Below are 25,620 nucleotides of genomic sequence, written 5' to 3'. Positions count from 1 at the left end.
TTGCTCCCCAACACCGCCCTGTCCTTGACTGCAGAGGGTATCATCATGTGCTGTTGCTTTGTGGTGGCTGCTGCCTGGCTTTGAGCCCATAGGAAGGCAGGATCTCTGCTCACTGCTGGTGTAAGGATGAAGGCAGGGAGCTATGGAAGTTCAGGGCTGCACAGCTCCTATGACAGAGTTAGGAAACTCAGTTTGGGATGGTCTTGGAGGAAGCAAACTTGAGGGATGTATGGCTGGGGAAGGATCTGGGATTCACAGGGTCTGAGCTGGGGAAATAGAATGGACAACATAGGGAACAGAGGCAGGGAAGCCCCAAACTAGTCTGAACTGAGTGGGTGAGGTCAGTGCTGTGATAGCCTGTCTGTCTTGACATGTGCTGGCATCCTCTGGCAGGAGTTTGCAGCTGGTTGCCTGGGCTTGCCATCCTTGTGCTGAGTCTTTTTCTTAGTTATTTGCTCCTGTGACAGATGTGTGATCAGTACCTGCCTGCCTTGGGACTGGGGCTCTGTATAGCAGCAAGCTCTTACCAATGCATTAGTTGGAGCACCGCCTTAGTGTCTGCTTCGCCAATTCATTTACAGTGTTCAAACCCCAGTGGCTTTGTTCTGGTTTCTTGTGGTAATTGCTCAGAAGCTGGGCTTGGCCATTCCCATGTATGGGTTCCTGGCCTGAAAGGGCAGGGATTCCCCCCCAGCTTGTAGCCTCTTTGAACAGTTCTGGGGAGGCTGATGAGAATTGTGCTAAGTGGTTGCAGCTATTTTTGATTTTCCTTTTTTTTTTTCTTTTCCATTCTAAAGCTTGGTTTGAAGGGCAAAATTGGCTTCTCAATGTTTGCTTGGTTGCTCTCCACACAAAAAGCAGTGGAGAGATGTGCTGTGGGCCACTCAAAGTGAGTTCAGGCTATGGTCTTGCAGCAGAGCGATGGTCACTCGTTGGTAAGCCAGCTGCCAAGTTGTTTCCAAACAAAGGCTTACATCCGCCATAGGTCATAGGACTCCTGGTGGAGTTCATGAGGGTGTCCAGGGCCTGGACAGATGTAAGCTTGAACTGGCACACAGAAGTAGAGCTGAGGAAAGAGTGGACTACTCTGCAGTTTCTACTTGGGACCCAAGCGAAACAGTCAAGTATGGTGGGATGAGCAGCTGTTACAGGATGGGGATGCTTCTGTGCTTACTTTGATTCTGGGTTGGTTTTCCTCTGGATCAGTAACTCCCACCTTGAAGATTGTGTATCTGGGTGCTTTACAGTGGAAACTTTGCTCATGGAGGCAAGTGGCTGTGCTACACGCTGATTTGATGTGGGTGTCCATGGAGCAAGTGGGAAGAAAGGATGCATGGGCTGTGTGGTGGCATGATAATTGGCATGAAGTGGTGCTGTGCAGACATCATGTCTCCTGCAAATCTGGAGCAATCTCCCACAAAATGGCAAGGTTAAGTGGTTGTCTGAGTGGACCTACAGCAGAGCCGTTGGATCCAGATGTGTGGTACAACTGTAAGGGCAAATAGATAATGTTTCTCTAAGTTCCTCATCATTTTGATTGACTCCAGTATGACCTGGAGCAACTAGGTGCTGGTCCAGTGCCTTCTGGCTGATGAAGCCAAAGCCACTCTAGCAGAACATTTCTTGGAAGTGCTGCTATGTACCCATGATTGTTTTCTTGGGTGCAGAGTGAGTTTTGGTTTTTACTTTTAACTGCAATAAGAAACAGTATGGTTTTCAAACACATGATGGGTGCCCAAAGACTTTCCAGATGTAGGGCTTGATCAGACCAAGCCTGCCATGTTCAGAGTTTGTTGCCTGAATCAAACCGTTTCCATCTGGCCTGTTGGGAGAAAGTGGTTTATTACAGCTTTACTGGTCTGAGAGGCTTTCTCAACTCAAACCTCTTGCAGGAAGGAACATGCTGGCTGGAAATCATTCAGAGATGCAAATATCTCTCTCTGTCTGTTTGGCTTGGCTGCTGTTTCCACAGTATCTGCTGAGCAGTGGAATAAGCTGTGTATGGAGCAGGAGTGCTCCAATCAGCTGCTTTATGTGGCTACAGGGATCGGCCCACAAGGCAGAAGGTTGCTTGTGTTATTGAGCCTTCATGATTTTTCTTGCCTGCTTCTACGGCTTCAGCTGGTGCAAATGGGCTTGCTGACTCTGTTTGTGACCGGGGGGGGGGGGGGGGGGGGGCGGGAAAGCTGACCCATGTGTTGTTCCCAGTTCTGGCATGCCAAAAATCTGCTTTTATAGGAGCATGTTCATAATGAACTGTGCCAGGAAACACATGGCTTGCTCAAGCCATGAATGGGAGGTCTGTATGGGGCCCTGTGCTCACTGAGAGCTTCACAGGGACAAAGAGCAGATGCTGGCATGCATTACTTGCTCTGTAGCAGTCTGTATCCTATGGGTCCCAGTGGATGGGGAGCAGGAGATGGGATCAAGGTACTAAGTGCTTGGCGGCTGGTCCAGTGATGGCAGAGACGGCAGGACAAGAGGCTAAGGTGAGTTGTTTTAGTACTTGCTGCTCTTTGTGGATACCCTGGTCTGGAGTGGAGGCTGGGTAGGAAGGAACCCAAGCACTGCAGGCAAGCAAAGAATTGCTACTGACAACTTAGGATGACAATTGTGGAGTGGGGGTGAGAGAGAAAGGGAGAGAGGTGTGAGACCCACTGGGTCCTAGGTATCCTATGGGCAGTGTGGCTATGCATGCTGGGCCTTCCTGCAACAGGAAGAAAAGGCTATCAGGTGAGAGTTGCAGTCCTGGGCATTAGCAGCTCTTCAGTGTCTGGAATGTTGCTCACTTGTAGGAGCTGCTGTCAAGCCTGCATGAGCTGAGCTGCTGGTGAGTACTCACCCAGCACATGAGGAGTTAAACCTGCCTGCAGGCAGTGGAGCCTTGGTCTGACAGGGGCTCAGTTACTACTCTGGACCAGCAAGCTCAGGATGCTCCAGCTCAGTGATTTCATTGCCCAACCTTTGGAATCAAGCCAGGGCTTTGAACCCAGAGTCTGCTGCTCTTTCATCCAAGAGTGACTAAAAGCAAAGCCTCAGCACTGGAGCCATTCCCAAGGACTTGGCAACTGAAGGAATTGCTGCCTGCAGACAATGATGTTTAATAAGTTACTTCTAAAGACAAGACCTGTTTGATAATACTCTTCTGAGAGCATGTTATTGAAATCCATGACAGTCCAGCACCCCAAACCCTAATACCATCCCTGCTGTGCCTTTTGTGGCCTTGGGATGGAGCACAGGCCATGGTTGTTTCTGAAAATCTGTGGCTGCCTTGGGCACCAGACTTCTGCTGTGGCCCAATGTCCTCCTCAGAGAACATGGTGTTATATCAGTCCTGTGTTGGGGACTGTCTCTGTCCACCTCATGTTAGTTCCTTTGGGACATGGGCTCCTCCTGCTGTCCACCTCAAGTTAGTGGTGGGGACTAGGGCATCTCTGTCCACATTACCCTCCTCTGTTCCAGCTGTATCCCTGGCCTCCTTTCTGCAGCAATGTGCATTGTGTGGTTGCTGCAAGCTAACCAGGGCCTTCCCTAAGTGACCTGCTGTACTTCTTGCTCCTCGGGTGTTGCAAAGGGCCCTGTAGGTTTGGGGAGCCAGGGAGAGCAGACTCCCTGTGTGCTGCAGCAGTGCCTTCCGATGGAACATGGCACCCTTGCCATGGGAAGGCAAGGGCAGGGAACAAATGTTCAGCAGTGTGTTACCAAACTCTGTCTCCTTGGGTGCTGAACTGGTGGTGTAAATACATTTATCTCTCACCCGAGGTCTGAGACCTGCATGCTTATTGTGGAGCCCTGGGAAGAGCTGGCTCCACAGTGGAGCTGGGACAGCTGTGAGCTCCCTTGCTCTGGCAGGGGAGTGTGTGGCATCCACTCTGCTTTGAGAGGCCAGACAGATGCTGGCCAGCCATGTCATCTGCCAGAACAGCTCCTTGGAGACACTGGCTGTGCCACTTTTTGCAGCTGGCTCCTTCCTGGTTCTTGTGGGTCTTTGTTTCCTGTAAGCCAAGTGCCCCACTCTGAAGCTGGGGTAGACCTGAGGCCTCCTGCTGGCTGGGGAGAGGAGGAAAAGGATGGTTACCCTTTGGAGAGGAAGGATGATTGCAGTCTGGGTGTTCTGGGCTTTGCTGTCCTGGGCACTGCAGATGAATTGCAGATCCTCTAATCTGCTGTTCCACACGCAGAGCATTAAAGAAATTATCTTGCACATCTGGCTGAGCTGACATAGGATGAATTTTGCTGAAGCTCCCCTGGAAGCAAGTTTGCAGAATAATGCTCCTGGGGCCTGGCTGGAGAGTGGGGCTGGGCTACAAGCTGCAGAAGCCCCACAGTGCTGGGCTTGCTTCCCAAACCAGGAAACCTTAAACTTGCGCAAAGCCCTCTCCTAAATCCCATTCCCATGCTTTTAGATCCTTGTTTGGTTGCAAACAGCTTTGGGATTACTCATATCCTGTGGCGTCACAAGAGTTTGGTAAACTCTTGGGTACCAAGTGAAATGGATCCTTTCCTTTTCCCCTTCTGTCCTCTGCTCAGGGCTCTTTTAGTTTGGTGAGGAGTAGGTGCCCAGGAGCTGGGCACTTGGCATGCCTGGGGGTGAGCGGCTTGGGGTTGATGAGTGCATGGATCTCCCATGGGGATGGGGATGTGGAGCATTGTATTGTGCTTCCAGCTGCCAGCAACTTGCCTGTTGCTCCCCCAGTGTGGCTCTAGGTGAGTGGGACTGCTGTGGACTCAGCAGGAATCTGAGGCTGTGCAGCAGCTGAAGGCTTTGTGGTTGAGGCTGCATTCCTAAGCGATGTTGTTAGGCAAGAAGACAGTGATTTTCAGATTGTTTCAAGATGTAGGCAACTTAGCCTGTCAAGCAGGGCAGGAGATGTGCTGCCTGGTTGGCCCAGCTTGCAGGCAAGTTGCTTTGGAGTATCCAGATGGTGTTGACTACTGGAGCATCCCCAGGTGAATGCTTGTGTGGGACTGGCACTGATACGTTGAAAAACCCAGCTTGGGTCTTGGCCTGGCTTGTAATGTTTCCCCATGCCCTTGCAGTCTGTAAGATGACCATGGCAGAGATTTACCAGGCAGCATTCCTGGTGCTTTCAAGCCTCTTGCAGAAGGTAAGGTTGGTGCTTTCACTGCCTGGCCTGTCCAGGCCATGCCAGGACCACAGACCCTCTGTTGGCTGCAGCCCTAAATACAGCCTTAGGGTTGATCTCCCAAGGGTGAGTCCTGCCACCCCACACATTTACTGGCTGTCTTTCTATGCTTACAAATCCCAGCACCCCACAAAGGTCTGCAGTCCATGATGTTGGAACGTGCTGCCCAGCTATCTCCATGGCACAGAGTGGGAGGACAGTGTTCATCCTGAGAGGTGAGCATTGAGACATAGGGCTGTGCAGTTTGCTGCCACCTCCTTCCCTCAAAGCCCTGCAATCTTTCTGTGTTTGGGATGTACCAAACCCGGTGCTTCCCAGGTAGGAACAGGGATGTGGAATTCCCAAAAATTTCAGCCCCAGTTTCCCTGTGCTATGCCCCAGCTCTGCCATGGACCCCCCAGATCCTTATTACTCATTTGGTGCATTTTCATATAGCTCTGGCTCATGAAAAGAGCAACACTGATGTATCTTTCTCTTCTAGCTCTGGAGAACAGTCCAGAAAAAAAAGATATTTCCAGTCTCTGCTAAGTCCAGTCTCTGCCAAATCACAACATTAATGCTGTGGTAGCCTTCGAGGGGATTGGCTACCATGGGTCTCTTTTGCCAAATGCGTGGAGAGTCCTTTGCTTCCTGGCAATCCTATGGAATTGAAAACTTCTTTGCAAAGCTTCAGACAGCAATGACTGACTTTATAGAGTTGCTCACAAGTCTGTCCTGAATATGACTTCGATGATTTTGTCACGGTGAAATGCTCTGCATGTGCTCAGGCCTGGAGTCTGGCAGTGGCCGAGTCCTGGGGACATTCCAAGACCAATAAGTGAATTGAGACACACGTGGTAGAAATCTGGACTGGCAGTGCAGATGTTACTGTGAGTGTTTTTCTTGGGAAGGTGCTATTTGCCTCTTTAGAGAAATGAAATTAGTTTTGAGTAGGGAATATCTCTGCATGAAGAATGCTGTGTTCCTGCATTCAGGTCTTTGCCATAAGCATGATCTCAGAGCCAGGGTATGGTTCTGAGCCTGCTGTTTTCTCTGTTCACGTGTGTCCTGCTGGTGCGTGTCCCCTCACTGCAGATGATTTGCTCAGTATGTGGGAATGATACTCTGAGGACCTCTAGGTACTAGTCAACTTCCCTAGACTGTTCACTTAACCTTTATCTATTACTTCAACAGGAGAGTTTTGCATTTCAATTAAATATCATTTGGGTAACACACCACTGGGTGTTTTCAAGTGTGGTGCATTTCAACTATGTTCATCTTATCTGGCTGAAGCTTTCCTGAAAAGCTTTCTGTAGCCACAGTTGAGATTGTTGAGGCCAGAAATGTATGATGAGGGTTTCTTTTTCTCCTGGCTAGGGGTAGCTTGTGTCACATGCATATGTGGAGCCCAGGCATTTGCCAGTGGACTCATTTGGGACTGCTGCTTGGTTTTGGCTTTGCAGGAACTGTGGCTGGCCCAGCTGTGTTGCTGGGGAGAGCTCAGCACTGGCTTGGTCTTGCTAAGTTAATTTGGTGTTGCTGGGTAGTTTTTGGGGGAATAGCAATAAGTCATTTTGCTTCTTTCAGCAGCTCCCAGCAATGCGTCCCAGCCCAGATGAGCTCATAAAACCACAGCAGAAACATGCTGTTGGGAAGGTGTCCAGTCAGACTGAGCTGGGGTCGCCTTTGCTCTCCATCACTGCTGCAAGAGCTCTCTCATCTGTCAGCTGAGGCAGCTCCAGCAGCCACCAGTGGCTGAGCCACACACGGCTGTGGCTCTGCCATACAGTAAAGGTGGGAGGTCCTCCAGCTGGTGAGTAGAATAAGCAGAGTAATTTCCTTCTTTATTCGGCACAAGTGGAGATTGTTGACTTTATACAGGTTTTATCCAAACTGCCATAACGGCATCCCACAGGGTAGCCCTCTCATTGGACAGCACCCTTGAGCCTCTTCCCAAAAGCCTAGGTGAGATGGAGCGGGGGAATACATGAACCCTGCTGACCACAACCTTTCCTGGGCCAGGGTTGAACAGCCCACTTACAGGCAAGTGCAGCACTTCCCATCTCCAAATGCTGGGCTCTGGTGCTCCAGATTAAGGTACTGTGAAAAGCTGTGTCCAGCTCTGGGCTTCTGATGCCTTCCACCCTAGAATGTCTGGACTAAATCTAGCAGTTACCAGTCTTGCCTTGCAGTCCAAACCTGATATATGAATGGGTCAATGGTTTCCAGCATGTGTAGCCAGTACATCAACGGCACCTTAGATGTCATTGTCAAAACACAAGTTTGTGGCTCTTTCTGCACGTTAACTGATCTAATTTATGCCAATATGCCTTGACACCTGGGCTCATTAGATACTCATCACACAGATCTTCCTAGAGCTGAGATGGTTGTGTCCATTTCCCCAGGGTGGAAAACAAGGACATAAATAGTTTCTCCAGGGAGCTAGATCCCAGTGTTTCCTGACACCTGGTATAATCTCTGCTTCCCATGTGGGACTTGTGCCAAACCTTCATCGTGTCCTCTGTCCACAGAGCCATGTCCTGCCTGGACAATGGGGGATGCTGAGGCAGCAGGTTGCGTGTGATGAGGCAGCTAAAACTCTCAGCTGATCAGTGCTGAGGAAAATGCAGTTGTGCTGTTAGTGATGAGGTGAAAGCAATTCTGCTGCTCTTTAGTCTTATATTGGTAATGCCAATAATTTAATGCTAGAAAAACATATAATTTAAAATACCATATCTAATACCCTAATGTCCTATTTCTTCAGAGAGCGGTGCCTAATCACAAACTCCAGGACCAATATGCTGAGACCCCAAGACAAGAACAAATCCTTCTGCTTCATGAGCTCTCTTAATGCACCCTGCCACCTTGCACATGCTTTGTACCATACAGATATGGTTTGATGGACATATGCCTAGTTCCCTGAGGCATATCTGTGGAAGAAAACAGACTCAGCTCCTCTAGGTTCAAACCTCCGTGGATTTGACTGTTCTGTTCCCCTTTTCTCCTGTCTGTTCTAGTAAGACCTCAGCTCCTGATGCTGTGGTACTATTGGGCTATTGAGCACATACCTGTGTTTGTGTGAGGTTGTGTGGCTGGTGCCATGCTGAGTGCTCTCCATGAGAGTGGTCTGATATGCAGGGAACTAGATGTGTGTATCTGTGTAAGAACACATATTCCCACACGTTGTGTCACCGTGGGGAATGTGTTCATCTTGTGGTGTTCATGAGACAACTGTCACAGACTGATGGATAGCTCCTCCTTTAGGGTAGGTGCATGGTAGCTGGTGATGGAAGTTTCACTGGACATGCTGACTTTGGAGAACAGCATGTTGGTGGAACGTGGCTCAGCATGAGACCCAGGAGATGGGATTTCAGTCTGTGGCTCTGTCATTCAGGCCACAGGAGTCAGTCTGTGGCTACTCCTGGTGACCTTAAATTCTGTGAGTACATTTGGCAAGTGATGTCCACCCAGGAACTGTGAGATTTGATCTGGCTGAGGGCAGTCCCTTGGGGATGTTGCCTGCACACCAAAGTCAGTGCCTCAGTTGGATGCTGAAGATAGAAAGCCAGGCTGAGGTGACCCTGCTCCTGGCTGATATGTTTGGAGCTGGGAGATTGGAGCCTCATCCTGGGAAATGGCAGCACTGGATGAGCACCTGTGTCTATGCCTCACTGTTGCTGTGAGCAGGAGAGCTCAAGCTGGCTGTGCTGGAAATGTGTGGCTGGCACTGGGATGCCAGTGAGAAGCTTTGCTTGGTGCTTGCACTACATAGCAAGCTGCAAAGGCTTTCCAGCATGGGAAAGGCTCTTGAGGCTTTCTGGAATGTAATGATCTTCAAAACATCTCTTTTGGAATAGAATCCGTTACCCTTAGCTCTGGGTGACTGAGATGTACTGTCAAACTGTGTCCCTTTACTAGGCTTACATAAAACACCAGGCAGGAGGATATGGCTGAATGTCCTAAGAGGAACTGCCTTTCATTTGGACTTGGATCATGTTCATGTAACTTGTCTAGGCAACCACTTTCTGAAGCTGCTTTTCGTGCAGCGGTGGGGTCACACTGGTTTGACCACTTTCATGTTCATCTTCATTCTAAGGTGCTCAAATCTGCCTGGCTTCACCCCTTTGCCTGCAAGAGCATGGTGCTGGGAACAGTCCAACAGCCATTGCATCGGCATGTGCTGAATTGCCCTTTGTCTGCTTTCCTGTCTGCAGCCAGCTGGTAACTGTAGTGGAGCTTGCTGTGGGCTGGCAGCAGCTCTAGGAGTGTGCTGGAGGCCCTCAGCAGCCCTGTCAGGCATTGATTTGATTGCCTAGAGAAGCACTGGCCACTCTTTCTACTGCACCCTGAGCTCTTGGGTGGGCATCGATGTGTCAGTGAGGGTTTTCATCACAGTAGAAAGATGCTTCCAGCCTTTCAGGCTGCTATCAGATCCTGAGGTCAACTATTAAAATTTCTTGTTTCCACTTCTACTAGGAAGTTGAATCACCAGTGCAATTTTGAGGTGTCACTGCTGCATCCTCTTGAGCTGTGCTTCAGCAGCTGCTGTGTTTATTCACATACACACACAATCTTTGTTCTGGACCAGTGTTATTCTGGGTAATTTCTGAGAATGTGGAGGTGAGACGGAGATGTGATACCAAGGAGAGAAACTTTGAGAAAAGCCTAGAAACATTCTGTGGGTGTTTCTGATGAGGGGCAGTTTCGATGTGTGGGTGGGACTTAGGATGCATTGCAAAAATAACAGAACAAGAAGAGTTCAAAGAAAGACCTGAACTGCCCAGGATGCTGCTTGCTGTCTAGGGTTTTGGTGACTGACTTCCCAGCTGCAAGACACTTTGTTGAGGCTAGAAGTGTGACACACAGTAGTGGGTAATGGGAGCTCCCTCTTAACTCCCCTGGTCCCACAGAGCAGAGGGCTCTCCTTGGCTGTGACAAGCTCAGACAGCCCTGTTCCAGTGATTGCTGGAGAGACAGGCTTAAAGCAGCTGTGCTGGGATCTGAGCATAAGTCTGTTAAACTTGACTGATTCTGACAGATGTGCTTTCGGATATGTTTCTCCTAACACGGGGATTTTAACTGACTGGAGAAGCTTGAGAACAACACAGGCTTACCTGATCCCTTCTCCTCTGCTTGCTCTGAACATGCTATCCTTTTTCTGTCTTGCAGCCATGGGGATTCAGGCAACAATCCTTTTCACCAAAGAGCCATACTCCCAGGATGCTCTGCATGGCCGCAGCGCCATCCTCCGCTGCGAGGTGAAGGAACCAGTGGATGTGGAGTTCCAATGGCTGCAGAATGGGCTTCCTGTTCAGGACACGGAGCAACGTTTTAAGGAAGGCAGCAACCTTCAGTTTGCTGCTGTCGATCGGCACCGGGATGCTGGGGTGTTCCAGTGTCTAGCAAGGAATGTGCTCACTGGGGAGGAGGCCCACACAGCCAATGCATCTTTCAATATCAAATGTGAGTGTGGGGTGAAGGCAGCCATGCATGTGCTGCCCATTGTGGCCAGGGAAAAGCATTCTCTTGGGATAGGCTGGAAACAGCTTTGCCACGCTGTTTGCTCATGCTTGTGGGGGTGGGGTTAGACAGAGGTCGGACAGCTTGGACTGTGCAAGTAGGACTCCTCTCCAGCTAATATGTCCATCATGCCCTCTAGACTTCTTGTGTCTTCTGGTGTCCCCAAATCCATCAGAGATGCTTTCTCATGCTATCACTCCCATTTGTATATAAGAAACTGGGATGTTACTGGAGCAAGTGTGTCCTGGGCACTGCAGATCCTTTCAGATCTCCTCTTATCCCTCCAACGACAGCTGCACAGGGCAAAGTGGGACCTTTGCAGTATGGGTGGCCCTTTGTTCCATGCTGGCTTGAAGGCTTATGTGTCTCTAGGCATGTTTGTGAGCTTGCTACCTGATCTGGTTATTGATGAGTCACCAATAACCATTACCTGGGCTCATCAGTTTTGGAGAGCCAGCTGTGTTGATATTCTTTGATCTTACAGGGATTGAGACAGGCAGTGTGGTGCTGAAGCAGCCAACCGGCATAGCTGAGATCCAGCCCTCCTCTACAGTGGTGCTGCGGTGTCACATTGATGGCCACCCGCGGTAAGGGTTGCCTCCGGCGGAGTGGACCCTGCCAGGGGTCCCCCTTCACCTTGGCTGTGTGCTCTTCCCCTCTCTCTCTCCCTCTCTCTCTCTCCCCCCCCCCCGGCCCTTTCTCTCTTTCCTCCTTCCCCACCTCCCCTCCTCTCTCCTACAAGAATTCAGTAGAGTCTAGGGAAGGCAAAAGGCAGGATTGAGCCTGTGGCTGAGCATCGTGGGAGAAGGCAAATGGCTTCCTCAGAGCCGCGTAGCGAGGAGCACAGTAAGAATGTGCTGTCATGGTTCAGTCGCTGAGCTGCTTGCTGTGCTGCAGTCACTCTCCGTTGCTTTCCAGTCATGTCCCGTCCACTTGGCTGCATGTCTCATGGCTTCGTGTCTCTGTCAAGGCCAGCAGTGGGGACGGAGAACCAGGGAAACGGGCCATCTCTGGGCTGTCTCCTCCACGCACCTGCTCTCTGGGGAGCCCTGACAGTGCTGTGCACCCGGTCACCTTCTTGTCTCTGTCTTGCAGCCCCACATGGCAGTGGTTTCGAGATGGTAACCCCCTCCCTGATGGCCGCAGTACCTATTCGGTCAGCAACAAGGAGCGAACACTGACCCTGCAGAGTGCCAGCCCTGATGACAATGGGCTGTACTACTGCTGTGCCCGCAGTGCTGTTGGCTTCATCTGCAGCCAGAACAACTTCACACTGAATGTCATCGGTGAGTTGTGTCCCAGCTGTTTGGGGCTGGAGGCTCAGCTGTTTTACTTCCCTGCTAACAGCCTCCCCTCTCCTGCAGGACAAGAGCCAGGCTGCAGGGGAAATGTCAGGCTAGTGTGACTTTCTCTGTGCAAAGCCTCTGGCCAAAGACAGGGATGGAAAATCCTGGCCAGGTGTTAATTTGCCCCTGTATTTTCTTGAAACAGGTTTATTCTGTCATCTCTGGTAGCGGAGCACCAGGTTTGGACCCTGGAGGCTGTAGATGCAGCTGGTTTTGCTAATATTAGTGCCACCAGGGTAGATGCCCTGTTGGCCTTTATAGGCAAGACCCAAAGAAGGCAGGAAATGTTGACCTTAGAGAGGTATTTGGAATTGGACAAGGGAATTTGGAGTCCAGTGACAGCTTTGGTCTGTTTGGTAGGAGCCGGGATGGTCAGGGCCTTACTGGAAGCAGAGGGGCTTTTTTCCCCAAAGCAGCTACTGCATGCAGTCCTGGGCTCTTGTCTCTGTAACTCCAGCCCTGCTGGGCATGTCAGTCTTCTTTGGGCTTGCAGGGTGCATCCAGCTCTTCTTTGAGTTTCCCCCAGAGCACTGGTGAGGGGACAAAGGCCGTTTTTTTACTTTCACTCTCCTGTGGTCTTTGCTGTTGCAGATGAGAGCTTTCCTCAGGCGGTGGTCGTCCCACAGGACCTCATCGTGACCAAGAATGAAGAGGCCATGTTTGATTGCCAGTTTGCAGCCATTCCCCCTCCCACACAGGAATGGCTCTTTGAAGACAACCCCATCACCAACAGATCCAAGTAATAGGGACCACAGTGATGTGGGCAGGGCTGGGAGGAGAGGGGCACTGTGTTCCAGAAGCAACAGAGAGAGACCAAACCTTGTCTGTGCATGAAGGCAAGCATGCAACATCAGGCTGGCCATGGGGCTTGGTTTTTCAGCTTGTCTGGCTTGGGTTTAGCAGGGGCTTGGTTGTTGTTCATGGCCTTTGACTGCATAGGAGGTGCACTGAAGTGCAGTTTGTCTTCAAATGTGTCTGTGGGGTTGTTAGTTCTAGATGCCCAAGTGTGATGGCCCTTACAGCTGGGGATGTCTCCCAGCCCCAGATGTCTGTGTGTGGTGATTTCCTGGAGCCATGGACAGCTCAATCTCCAGACACCCCCTTAGGACAGTGCACATTTAGGAATGTGTCCCAGTACCAGATGCCCACATGTGGTGATCCCCAGACTTGGGGGGACATCTCCTAGCCTGCAACATCTGCACAGCAATCACTGGGTCCATGGCTCTCTTGCACTTCCAGATACAAGTGCATGGTGATCCCCTGAGCCAGGAATGTTTCTGGGCCCATAAGCATGAGTCAGTCAGCAGAGCTGGGCATGGTGATCCTGGAGCCTGGATCCTCTCAGCCAGACTGCAAGGCAGGCAGTGCTATCCAGGTGCCAGATGCCCTTGGCCTGGCAGCTCCCAGGTGCCACCTTGTGCCCCCTGCTCTCTCTCCTGGCCGTGCCTGCTCTCAGAACTGGCCCAGTTGGTGATGCATCTTTTGATGGGAGCCAGCTCTTCACCAAGAAGCGGACTTTTGTGAGCTCATTTTCTCCATGAAGAATGTGTCCTGCCATCTCCTTGTTTATGTATGCTGCTCCCCCCCCAACTGGGAAGCTTTGGCTTGTCACAGTATCCCTCTTGATTTCACGGGCTCTTGGGGGACATTGCAGGGCTGTAGCTCTGGCCCATGTCCTGCAGAGGTGCCCACTGAGCCCTTCCTCTCCCCACATGCCTAGGATCACTGTGTTCGCCAATGGTTCCCTGCTGATCACCCAGGTGAGAGCTCGCAGCACTGGTGTCTATAAGTGCATTGGCCGTGGGCAGAGAGGGAAACCTCTTGTACTGAAGGCGACTCTGCAGCTAGCAGGTGAGGTCCTGGGGCTGGTGACAGGGTGGGCAGCGGGGCTCAGAGTTCCAGTGTCACTCTGGAGCTATGGCTCATGAAGTGTCAGTACATGGACAATGGTCTGGTTTATCTGTGAAATGGTTCATCACTGCTGTCTGGATGAGGAAAGCAAACATAGCTTATGCACTCTCTCCCTGAAATGATGCTTCCCATGTGAATGATGATGCTGGTGGGTTGGCTACATGTTCCTACCCTGTTTTGAGCCCTGCTGTCTATTGCTTCTCTCAGAGATTGAAGAAATGGCACCCCTCTCCCCGAAGGTGTTGACAGCGAACCAGGGGCATCGTGTGTCCTGCACAGCCCCACGAGGCATACCCACACCCCAGGTCTGGTGGGAAAGGAACCAGGAGCGCATTCCGACTGCTGGCAGGGTGTACCAGGAGGCAGAGCAGCTTGTTTTCACCAGTATCACTGAGATGGATGCAGGGATCTACACGTGCCACGCTGCTAACAAGGCTGGAGAAAAAAAACAGGAGCTGAGCATCACTGTGGCTAGTAGGCAACTTTCTGAGAAGGGTGGGAGCAGCAAAGGGTCTGGATTGGGGTTAGAGTGAGCTGGGGCAGCATGGCGTGTCACCTCACTGATACAGACAGGCACTTCACTCATGGTTAAGCTGTGGGGCCCCATGACTGGCTGCACACTGCCTGTCTGGTCTGCACTGGTGCTGGCCAGGGGGATAGTGAGTGACCCTATGTAATGCCTTGCCTTCGTGCCCAGCGGTACCCAAGTGGGTGGAGATGCCCAAGGACAGCCAGCTGGAGGAGAGCAAGCCAGGATACCTGCACTGCCTCAGCAAGGCCTCCCTGAAACCCACTGTCACCTGGTACCGCAATGGCGTCTCTATTTCTGAGGTGAGGTGATGGGGCAAGCCCCTACTGCTCACAGGCACTTCTGCTGGATACCTGCTCTGCTGCTGCTGTTTCTCACGTTGCTCCTAGGCCCAGCATCCCTGTCACCCCCACTATGACTATATTCCTGGCACTATCTCCATCCTACTCATGTATGGATGCAGAACTGCCTGTCTTTTGCCACTTGGCTGCCAGTCAGCCCTGTGCTTTTGGGGCAGTGACAAGAGAAAGGTCACTGCAGCTTGTCTCAGTTCTCCATGTGGGTCTCAGCAGGCATGTGTCTATCTGAAGCATGGTGCGGGCATGTGGAGTGTCAGAAGTGCCACACGTAAGGTCTGAGCCTGGAGCTGGTCACAGTGTCATTTCTGCCCTGCTCCTTCCCTCCCTCTGGGCAGGACTCGCGGTTTGAGATTTCTGAGAACGGGACACTGCGCATCAACAACGTGGAGGTTTATGATGGGACCATGTACAAGTGTGTGAGCAGCACACCAGCAGGCAGCATCGAGGGGTACGCTCGTGTGCAAGTGCTAGGTATGTTGACAATCACCCCACGTCCTTCCTTTGTGGGGAACTCTTTTGCCTGGCAGGGCACAGGTGGCTCCAGTGCCTCCTGTGGCTAGGGGACCATAAAAGAGCACATCTGTCTGTTGCAGAAAAGCTGAAGTTCACCCCACCACCCCAACCGTTGCAGTGCATGGAGTTTGATAAAGAGGTTACAGTGTCCTGCTCAGCCACTGGCCGGGAAAAACCCACCATCCAGTGGACTAAAACAGGTAAGGGCAATTTGAATGTGATATGTCTGTTGCTAACCTGGGGCCCCAGGAACTTTGTCCTACCTCCAGAGTGGGTGAAGCAGCAGCGCTCTGACTGCCTGGTAAGCTGCCATGTGGCACAGTGCTTCATGCACGACTGCAGCATCCATCTTCTTGTGTCCTGCAGATGGGAGCAGCCTGCCATCCCATGTCAGCCACAATGCTGGCATCTTGTCCTTCCACAAGGTGAACAGGAGCGATTCAGGGAACTACACATGCATCGCCTCCAACAGGCCACAGGGCGAGATCCGTGCCACCGTGCAGCTTGTGGTTGCAGGTGAGGGCTCTGCAGCAGGCAGGTGGGTTTCCTGCTGAGCTGGCCTTGTAGTGGGTTTGCCTGGGTGGCACCCAACTGGCATGCCCTTGCAGAGAAAGCAATGTCTGGCCTGACCCCAAGCCATGCCTCATGGCACTCAAGTCTCTGGTTTGTCAGGGCTTTGCATGCAGCTTGAGAGAGCATGTGCCACTGTGCCCTTGTGGGAGCTCAACACCATTCCCAGGAGCTGACAGCGTTTGTGTCTGTCTCTCTGCCTTCAGTTTACGTCACTTTTAAGCTGGAGCCAGAGCCCACAACGGTGTACCAGGGGCACACAGCCATGTTCCAGTGCCAGGCAGAGGGGGACCCCATACCGCACATCCAATGGAAAGGGAAGGACAAGATTTTGGATCCTGGAAAGCTCCTGCCCAGGTATACAGCCTCCCTTCCAAAGCTGAAATGTGGTGCAGCATGGTGTTCCCCACACCTACCCAATATGCGAGTGCCAGTGGTGCAATCCTGGGTTTCCAGCTCGGTGAGCACGTAGGTGTCTCCATGTGCCATGACCTGGACTCCCCTGGCCCCCAGGGTTACCTTTTCTGCCACAGCCTGCCAAGCTGTGATTGAGAGACAGTAACTTGTTCTTGAGTGTTGTACAGCCTGAGATTATGGATGATTGCACTGAGGACATGGGGCTGAGGCATCCTGGAGAGATGGGACTTCAGGTGCCCCAAGCCTGCCTCTGCCCTCTGGTGTTTGCAAAATGCTCTGTGTGTGATTGTCAGGATTCAGATCATGCCCAATGGCTCCCTGGTAATTTATGACGTCACCACTGAGGACTCTGGAAAATACACCTGTATTGCTGGCAACAGCTGCAACATCAAGCACCGCGAGGCCTTCCTGTATGTTGTAGGTAAGGGAGATGCCCAGTGTTGGGATGTGGCCTTGTGGAATCCCTGGCAGTTCTAGACCTTGCTTCTAGCCCTGTGTGCGGGTGCTGCATGTCAGGTCGTGCCTGTCAGGCTGTCACAACAGCATCCCCATTTGATGCAGCACAATGTGCTGTGGGATGTGCCCAGTGTACTGTGGCGGGATGAGGAGGTGGTCACAGCAGGGAGTGGGTGGCTTTTCTCATGCCTCCACACCCTCATGTGTTTGGTGCGCTCTGCCCCACAGATAAGCCAGCAGCAGAAGAGGATGAGGGACTTGGCAGCCACACACCCTACAAGATGATCCAGACCATCGGGCTTTCGGTGGGGGCAGCTGTTGCCTATATTATTATTGTGCTGGGGCTGATGTTCTACTGTAAGAAGCGGAGAAAAGCTAAGAGGCTGAAGAAGCACCCAGAGGGCGAGGAGCCTGAAATGGAGTGTCTGAATGGTGAGGCTGGTGCCCCTGAGGCTGGGGGTTTCACTGCCAACCCCTCTGGGAGTGGGGATTTCACTGCTGGCCCCTTATGCCTGTGCTGGAGGGGCTGAGGGACAGGGGTCTCCCAGGAACTGGGGCGACTCCTTACCTTGGTCTCTTGCTCTTGGTTCTGTCTATGGCTGGTGGCAGAGATCTGCTAACAGGTGAGTAATAGGCAAGTCAGTGTGAAACCTGCATCCCATCCCCCCATTATGGCCATCTCTGTCTGCTAAGTTAGGTATTGCTCCTGCATCCCAGCACCTGTACATGGCATCAGATACACCAGGGGAAGGAAGGATCCCTATTGCAATGTAATGAAATAGTAGTAGTCTGCTGGCCTCTTCAGATCACAGTTCAGCAGCTTCTGGTGCTGGAAGGAAGAGATTTCGCTGAACTCATCCTGTTATCTCTGAAACCCTTATAAGCTTTGAGCATCTACAGCATCCTCCAGCAAGGACTTCTGGAGCATAACAGGTTTATCTAAAAACTCTCTTTTTGCTTTTCAAGCTTGTCACTTATCAGCTCTGCACTGAACACACAGTTCTTCTGTATGTCTGGTTGTTCCTGTGTGTACCTTTTCTGGTTGTGTTTCACCTTCCTGAGATTGGGAGCCCCAGACAAGACTTAGTGCATCCACCTTGCAGAGTGACACAGCTATGCTGTGTCTTCTTCCCAGCTGTGCCACTGGCTTCATTTCCCCATTCACAGAGCTGGCTGAGCCCACCACTGTGGATAGGACATTGGTGTTGCTTTCCCCAGGCCTTATGTTACATCTTTGGCTGCACCTCCCAGTGCTCAATGTCCCTCTGCAGCTGGCCACAACTGTCTTTGCTGCTAGCTACACTGGCAACTTTGGCAAACAGCCCTGTCTGTGTTGGCAGCATATTGTACTGCCCTGATTCCTATCTTCAGGGGACTGTGTGTCCATTGGAGGATGTTTCCACATGTCCTGTAGCAGCTGAGCTGCTTTTTTAACAGGTATTTTCCTGCACATAGACTTAACTGGGTTCCCATTGCATATGAGCTACAGGACTCCTTCAATGAACCCAAGAGATCTCTGAGGCATCATTTTAGTTTCCAAAAGCTATTTCAGCACTTTCTCCTGATGGCATGATTGTCCTTGCATCACTGATACCAGTGAGGACTTGTAAGTGGTAGGGTGCAGTTGAGTTTGCTGTCCTTAATCCTCTGGGTCTCCCCATACCTACTCCTCATAAATGCACATATTCCCCCTCCCAGTTCTCTAGCACACAGCCATGACCTGATCACATGTGAGTTGCTGTGAGGGCCTGGCAAAACATAACTGCTGGGTTTGTCTCCTGGTTTTCCGTGTGGCATTGGTACTTTGAACAGAGCCAAACGTCCAGAAGACAAAACTGGTTCTGGGGAGCCTCCTGGGAGCAGGGATGCAGGAAGCATCTCTGCAGCCTTGTGCTCTACTGCTGTCCCCACTGTGAGCTCTTTCTGTGCACAAGTCACAGGCAGCTCTCCTGTGTCAGCAAGTGCTGACCAACATGCTCTTCCTGGGGAAGGATTTATTTTAATCTTTTTTAAGGTGATCTTGGATTTTTATCTTGGCCTTTTGTTATTATATTTTTATTCTGCCAGAATGTCTCTTCTTATTCCCTTCATTTGGAGCCAGTTTAGCTGTCAGAGAGATGCATCCTTACTGCTACAAGCACATCTGGCTGCCCAGATGTCTACACTCCTCTTTGGTACTTTCTTAGTCTTTCTGGAGAAATGGTTTGGTTTTGCTATTGGCTCCAATGGAATCATCCCTTTTACCATACTCTTCAAAGATCTGGCTCTTTTCCTCTTTTTGGTGTGGTCTCTCTTTAGCTGGGTAACCCAAAGTATCTCAGCATCTATCTTAGTAACTACAAGTATTCCCTGGCTGACCACCAGCTGACTTTTCCAGTGCCCTCAGAATCCAGACAGATTTGACCTTCTTATGGATTTCCTATGGCTCAGTGCACTGCTAACTAGTCAGTTACTTTCCAAGGTCATGTTCTTGTTGTGCCATGTCCTCTGTAACAAGAGTGCTTGCTCTCAGTATCGCTCTGTCTGACTGTGCTGCTTTTTTTTTTTTTTTGTGAATACACATATAGCCTCTGGGGAGACTAGTGGCTGTGGAGACTGATTTCTGAAGTGGCATGTGCTAATGTCTGTAGGGCACCATGGCTTTGTCTCTTCAGGAGATGCTCAGGCGTTGCAGGCAAGTGGGGAGAGAAGGCTATTTCATTATATTTGGTTTGCCTCTGGACTGCTGGATACACAAATTAAACTTCCTGTTATTTTTGCAGTCCCCTTGTTATCAACTTCCTTGTCCAAGCTCTGTAAAACATGGGAACATCTGTTCTCAAAAGCATCTGTTGTTGCTGCCTGCTGGTGCTGTCTCTCAGTGGCAGCACACTCACTCTGCAGCCTTCAGGATTTTCTTGGCACAGTTGCAGTGGTCTTCTTGTGTTATCTACTTGGCTTGAAGCTTGTAGTCTTAAGACACGATCAGCCATGAGCACAGACAGCACAGGGTCAAACAGTTCTACTGATAATTAGTGTAAAAACAGGGAGTATAAGTAACATCAAGCTTTGATTTATAGGATAGGTGGTGGGTTTTTGCTATTGTCTTCTGCAAATCTTGCTTCAGCATGTGAGAGCAAACAGCTGTCAGTAGCTATGGCTTGTAAGTCAACATATCTCAGCGTTCACAGCTCCAGTCCTACCTGTGACAAAGCCACAGTCTCGTCATGGTGGCCAAAACTGCGCAGGATATGCTGGTACCTCTCCTGTATTCATGCATTGTAAGCATGCATGTACACATGCTGCTATACAATAACCTCTGATGGAAATTACAGGCAGAGGGATAAGTTTTGGTGTAAATTTCGTGTTGGGCTAAGTCTTAATTTTGTGTTTTCCTTCTGCATGGCTAAATATTTGCCTAATGCTTGTTCCAGGACTAGCTGAATTGGAGTGTGCACAGTGGTACAGAGTGATGCTGAAAGTGTGTCAGCCACCTTAGCTCAGTTCTGTGCCCTGCTTTACATTCCAACTGCTGCGTTCAGCTTATGAAAAGTACCACTTCCTCGTACCAGGTCTGATCCAAGCAGTAAATGCATTAAAAATCAAGGTTTGCTATCTATGCTCTATAAGCTGCCTATAAAATGCAGGGTTCTCCACTTTCTCAAGGCAATAATGTTTTGTCCTGTTCTCTGGCTTCTGTTTATGCTAAGGAAATCTCTAGTGGAGTTCCTGTGCAGAAAGCTTGCTGGCACTGATTGCAAGGACAGTGCTTCCCAGCACTGCTTTAACCCAGTCCAGGCTGATCTGGTCTTATAGGTTCGAGATTTCCAAGGATGTATGAGCATTGGTGGCTTGCTGGGAAGTGAATAAGGAGCAGGGACATCAGACTGCAGCAGCTGATGACATACAGACTTGGGACACTCTTGAGCATCAAGAGGCTGTGGTTATAGTGAGCAGGGTTTGCTCGGCCTCACACATCCCATCCTCTGCTGTTCTGTGAAAGTTTTGTCAGTGGTAGTTTGGATGTAGCCACTGCTTTGGGATGACTGAGTGGCATGGGATGGACAAGGCCAGATGAGTCTAGCTGATTCTGGGACCAAAGCCATTGCTCAGCATTTGATTTCAAGAGTGGCTGCAGGGCTACCAGAGATGGGGCTGTAACTGAGCCCAGAAGTAACAACTGCATGGAGGCTACTCTGCTGCCTGGGGCTAGACATCAAGGTGTCGTGCTTGGAGTCAGTTGTGGGTGCTTGGAGTCTCAGAGCCCTGGAAGGGGCTGAGCCCCAGCATAACATTCTCTGCACAGCCTGGCAGTATGCTGAAGCTGTTTGTGCTTCGCCCACAGGTGGTGCTTTGCTGCAGAATGGGCAGATGACAGCAGAGATTCAGGAAGAAGTGGCCTTGACCAATCTGGGCAGCAGCTCTGGGGCCAGCAAGCAGCACAGTGCTACCGACAAGATGCACTTTCCGCGTTCCAACCTGCAGACAATCACAACCCTGGGTATGCTGGTTCACCCTGGCCCTGATCCCACTCCAGCAGGAAACTTGTGACTGAAATCTCAGCAGCTGTCCTAGCCAAAAAAATAGGATGTGCTGGGGTAGAGAAGGCCCTACAGCCACTATCAAATATACATGCTGTCCTAATGCACACTTTCTTCCTGTGTGCTTCTCTACACTTTCAGGCAGGGGGGAGTTTGGTGAAGTGTTCCTGGCCAAGGCAAAAGGTGCAGAAGATGGTGAGGGTGAAGTGCTGGTCCTGGTGAAGAGCCTGCAGACGAGAGATGAGCAGCTGCAGCTGGACTTCCGTCGAGAGGCAGAGATGTTTGGCAAGCTGAACCACTCCAATGTGGTGCGGCTGCTGGGGCTGTGCCGTGAGGCAGAGCCGCACTACATGGTCCTGGAGTACGTGGACTTGGTAAGGACCCTACCAGCAGTGCCTGCAGTGGAGGAGGGGACATCAGTGGGCATAGGGCCTGCAAGTGTGACAACAGGCTGGCAGCACACGGCAGGCAAGGTGTAGGGATACCAGGCTGAGCTTCCTACTGTTCCCAGCTGTGGAGGAGTCTCAAGGGGAATGGGGGTCACATACAATACCTGGAGGTGACTTTGTCCTCTACATCCTCCTGATTTCTGGTTTGTGTCCTGGACTCGGCTGTATAAGCTGTGTGACTCCATACTGCAAAATGGCTGTGAATGCTAAGGGCTATAAGGAGCCTGGAGTTTATAGGAGAGAAATCAATCTGGGGCATGAAAAACCTCCTGGAGGCTTCAGGCCTGCTTGCCCTGATCTTAGCCAGTTAAGACCCAGAGGCAAGATACTGGTTTGTTCTGTAAGGCAGGGAGCAGGAGAACAGGCACGGACCATGGACCAGAAGATGAGGATCTGTGGGATTGCTACATCCAAGCACTGCAGGGACTGATGAGACTGGCAGCATGCAGAGGTGCTGCATCTGAATTGCTATCTGTCTACCAGGGGGACCTGAAGCAGTTCCTGAGGATCTCCAAGAGCAAAGATGAGTCTCTGAAGCCACAGCCTCTTACTACCAAACATAAGGTGACAGTGCAGCTTTGGAAGTGCTGTGGGTTTGGAGACCCTAAGGAGGGCAGCCAGTGCTGACATCTCTCTGAGGTCAGGTGTCTCTCTGCACACAGGTGGCCCTGGGCATGGAGCATCTCTCCAACGGCAGGTTTGTGCACCGGGACTTGGCAGCCAGGAACTGCTTGGTCAGTGCCCAGCGGCAAGTCAAGGTCTCATCCCTGAGCCTCAGCAAAGACGTGTACAACAGGTCAGGTGGGAGCCTGACAGGGGAGTGGGAGGGAATGGAACGGCACCAGCCTCATTGCCTGCCTGTCCTGCCCACAGCGAGTACTACCACTTCCGCCAGGCCTGGATCCCACTGCGTTGGATGCCACCTGAAGCTGTGCTGGAAGATGAGTTCTCCACTAAGTCAGATGTGTGGTCCTTTGGGGTGCTCATGTGGGAGGTCTTCACGCATGGGGAGATGCCCTACACTCCACTGGCAGATGATGAGGTCTTAGCAGGTATGTGGAGTACCTTGTGCTCTACCTGGAATTGTAGCCTAATTTCTTTTCATGCAATGAAGGTGGCCAGATGAGCTGTGTGATGTCCTTCCCCTTGCCACGGTGCTGGTCAGGAGGCTACCTCAGCCTGCATGGATAATGGCTGCCCTCCTTGCACCCCACAGAGAGGGTCACACCCCTTCCTTATGGCTCTTGGAACTTTTCTTTCATGCCAGGTCTGCAGTCAGGAAAGACGAAGCTCCTGCAGCCCGAGGGCTGCCCTTCCCGCCTGGCCAAGCTGATGCAGCGCTGCTGGGCCCCCAGCCCTAAGGATCGTCCCTCCTTCAGTGAGCTTGCTACTACCCTTGGGGACAGCCCAGCTGACAGCAAAGCCTGAGCATCCGGCCTGTGCTAGTGAAGGACGTGGCGGGGTGGAGAGGGGTCTGTATGTGCCTAGGGAGCCCCTGGCACACCTGCAGCCCCTTGCTGAGCCCAACCCCGATGCGCCAGTGAGCAGCTCAGCACCAGCAGCTGCTGGACTCAAAGCACAAGCCAGTGTACCCCAGCCCCACTCCCCTCCTCCACAGGTCCCAAAAGACAGCCCTTGCTGGCTCCTGCTCTCCACCTGCTCAGCCCAGTGCCCTTAGGCTGCTGGTGTGGATGGAGCGCAGCTCCCCCTCACCCAGTGAGAGCTGGGGTGTCCCTGCTCGCCACATTCATACCTGCTGGCCTGGCCCAGCCTCTATCCGTCCATCTGTGCTAGGCATGCCTGCCTTCCCCACGCCCCAGGGTACAGGCTAGCCAAGAGGAGCACAAAGTGCCTGGCATATGAAGGAGCTTGCTACCTTTCCCAATTACCCTGTGCCTTTTTTTTGTACTATGACTCTGGGCAGAGCCCCCTCTCTCCCTCTTCCAGAGCGCTGACTCCTCCCTACCATAGTATTTCTGTTACGGGAATGCAGCCTAGAGTGGGTTAGTTTGTTTGCTTGAGTGCAGGGTACTGCAGCCAAGAAGGGTTGGGTTTTGTTGGGTTTTTATGTGCTGCTCTCAATAAAGAAGGCGCTTTTTTTTTGGTTTTTTGTCTTTGTAAGATGCTGCTGTCAGATAGCTGTTTTCCTCCGCATGGCTCCTGGAAAGGGGACCAGTTTTTCTGGTATCTGTTGCCTATGTTTAGCCCTTTTGACCCTTTCTTTGAGCCTCGTGTGCCCTGAGGAAGCACTTTGCCTCAGGACTTACTGTCTTTCTGGGCAGTAGGGATTGCTCTCCAACAGGAACGTGTCTCAAGAGAAAATGTCCCTCTCAGACCCCAAGCAAACAACTGCTTATAGACATATTGACAGGCTCCCCCCAGTTCAGGTAGTGATTGAGTTTGTGCACATAACTCTGTGGCTGGGGGCAGCTTTGCAGCTAGCACAGGTTTTGTTTTTGCACAGGAAATTTCCGCTGCTACTTTTTGCAGGACAGAGAAGCTTGCAGCGTCAGGCCTGTACGGGGATGCTGGGGGAAATCCTGTTGTCACATGTGGTCTGCAACCCTCTCCTCAGAGCTAACAACTCAGAGCAATGGTAGGGTCAGGCAGTCTCTTCTGGGGGAAGGAAAGATGGGTACATGATGTACAAGAAGCCCCAGTCCCCACAGCATGAACATGAGCCAAGTTCCTTGAAGCCAGAGTGGAATGCTGGGTTTGACCAAGCTGCGGACCAGCAGTTTCATTTGCTGCACAGCTCTGTGTTGGGTGGCTGTAGAGACACATCTGAGCTCTTCCGGGAAGCCTACAGGGTCTGAACTAGAGGTAATGGGCATAAGCTGCACAAGTATTGGGTATTAGGGAAAATGCTTCACCTCAAGGCTAATAAATGTTTGAGTCCCAGAGAAGCTATAGCATCTCAATTGTCATCATCAGAGATACTCAAACCTGGACAAGATAAGTTTTGAACAATCCAGTCTAGTTGGCTCCGCTTTAATCCGACATAGACCAGAAATGTGCAGGATCTCCTTCCTACCTCTGCTTCCCAGAGAGGCTGTGTAGATACTGGAGGGTGAAAAGGACTCATTTCTTCGAATGTGCTAGCTGGCTCTGAACTCAGATTTGGTCCAGACCTTGGAAACAGGGTGCAGACAAGTTTGTTGGTCATAGAACAGTTATCAAAAGTGTCTCTTTTGCAACACTTGTGTCTTGCAGCTGAGAGCTGTGGAGTCTCCCCAAGCCAAAGCCTCTTGGCAAGCTTAAGATGTGGCAGTATATGAGTGTTGGACTCCTCTTTAAAGGGGAACAACCAGGTCTAGTTCACTAGACTTGGTGCTCCTGGTGGCCTTGGCAGCAGGTTACTGCCACTCTGAACTCTTGCTCTTCCATGACCAGATGGCCTGGCTACAGCCTGGGACTGGTGGCACTGCTGGGAGGAGCTGTTACTGGCAGAGGTGTCAGGATGTGCCGTGCCTTCTCTCCCTTTCAGCTGCACGTCCTTCTTGTCACTCTCCCCAGTTCTCTCCAGTGGAGAAGCATGTTAATGTTGTAGCACTGCTGTGCTCTCCAACTTGCAAGGTGTCTTGTGTACTGTGAGCGAACACCATGGCTGCAGTGAGCTGGTTCTGTGAGCAGTGTCTGGATTGGGTGGTCTTCTTTATCCCAACACATCCTGGAGACTCAAGTACCTGTTTTCCATGCAGTCAAGACCTGGGGACTGCAAGGAAGCACCCAAATGGAAAGTCACCAAAGCTAGGATAAACTCCTGACCCAAACAGTGCAGAATGACAGGGGTTGGGATTGTGTATTTTTGGGAGTGATGTTATGAAAAAGTTCTGTATCCTTGGGGATGGGACAGATGTTGGCCAAACTAATTGGAAACGGCAAGCTAAGCAAATACAGCCCT

At 51.2% G+C, this 25,620-nt stretch overlaps 1 protein-coding gene across 2 annotated transcripts in view; it reads left to right on the top strand.

The window, feature by feature from the left end:
- PTK7 (protein tyrosine kinase 7 (inactive)) overlaps nt 1-23,823 on the top strand; it is a 37,054-nt gene extending 13,231 nt beyond the window's left edge. The window contains exons 1-20 of one of the 2 annotated variants that reach the window (XM_071581554.1): nt 2,397-2,489; nt 10,296-10,589; nt 11,131-11,233; nt 11,742-11,932; nt 12,584-12,731; nt 13,713-13,843; nt 14,111-14,377; nt 14,601-14,734; nt 15,127-15,262; nt 15,385-15,504; nt 15,671-15,820; nt 16,081-16,231; nt 16,585-16,712; nt 16,976-17,179; nt 21,072-21,227; nt 21,409-21,641; nt 22,200-22,280; nt 22,361-22,512; nt 22,590-22,768; nt 22,984-23,823. In XM_071581554.1, the coding sequence (XP_071437655.1) occupies nt 10,298-10,589; nt 11,131-11,233; nt 11,742-11,932; nt 12,584-12,731; nt 13,713-13,843; nt 14,111-14,377; nt 14,601-14,734; nt 15,127-15,262; nt 15,385-15,504; nt 15,671-15,820; nt 16,081-16,231; nt 16,585-16,712; nt 16,976-17,179; nt 21,072-21,227; nt 21,409-21,641; nt 22,200-22,280; nt 22,361-22,512; nt 22,590-22,768; nt 22,984-23,144 (3,117 nt within the window). In that variant the 5' untranslated portion in view covers nt 2,397-2,489; nt 10,296-10,297 and the 3' untranslated portion in view covers nt 23,145-23,823. Of the gene's footprint in view, nt 1-2,396; nt 2,490-10,295; nt 10,590-11,130; nt 11,234-11,741; nt 11,933-12,583; nt 12,732-13,712; nt 13,844-14,110; nt 14,378-14,600; nt 14,735-15,126; nt 15,263-15,384; nt 15,505-15,670; nt 15,821-16,080; nt 16,232-16,584; nt 16,713-16,975; nt 17,180-21,071; nt 21,228-21,408; nt 21,642-22,199; nt 22,281-22,360; nt 22,513-22,589; nt 22,769-22,983 lie in introns of those variants that run through there. The other variant, XM_071581551.1, reaches the window with a different exon arrangement.
- The last annotated feature ends 1,797 nt before the right edge of the window (nt 23,824-25,620 follow it).

Source organism: Pithys albifrons, chromosome 2, assembly GCF_047495875.1.
Source record: "Pithys albifrons albifrons isolate INPA30051 chromosome 2, PitAlb_v1, whole genome shotgun sequence".
Taxonomy (NCBI): domain Eukaryota; kingdom Metazoa; phylum Chordata; class Aves; order Passeriformes; family Thamnophilidae; genus Pithys; species Pithys albifrons.
The sequence above is the reverse complement of the archived record's forward strand: the minus strand, read 5'-3'. Positions and strand labels throughout refer to the sequence as shown.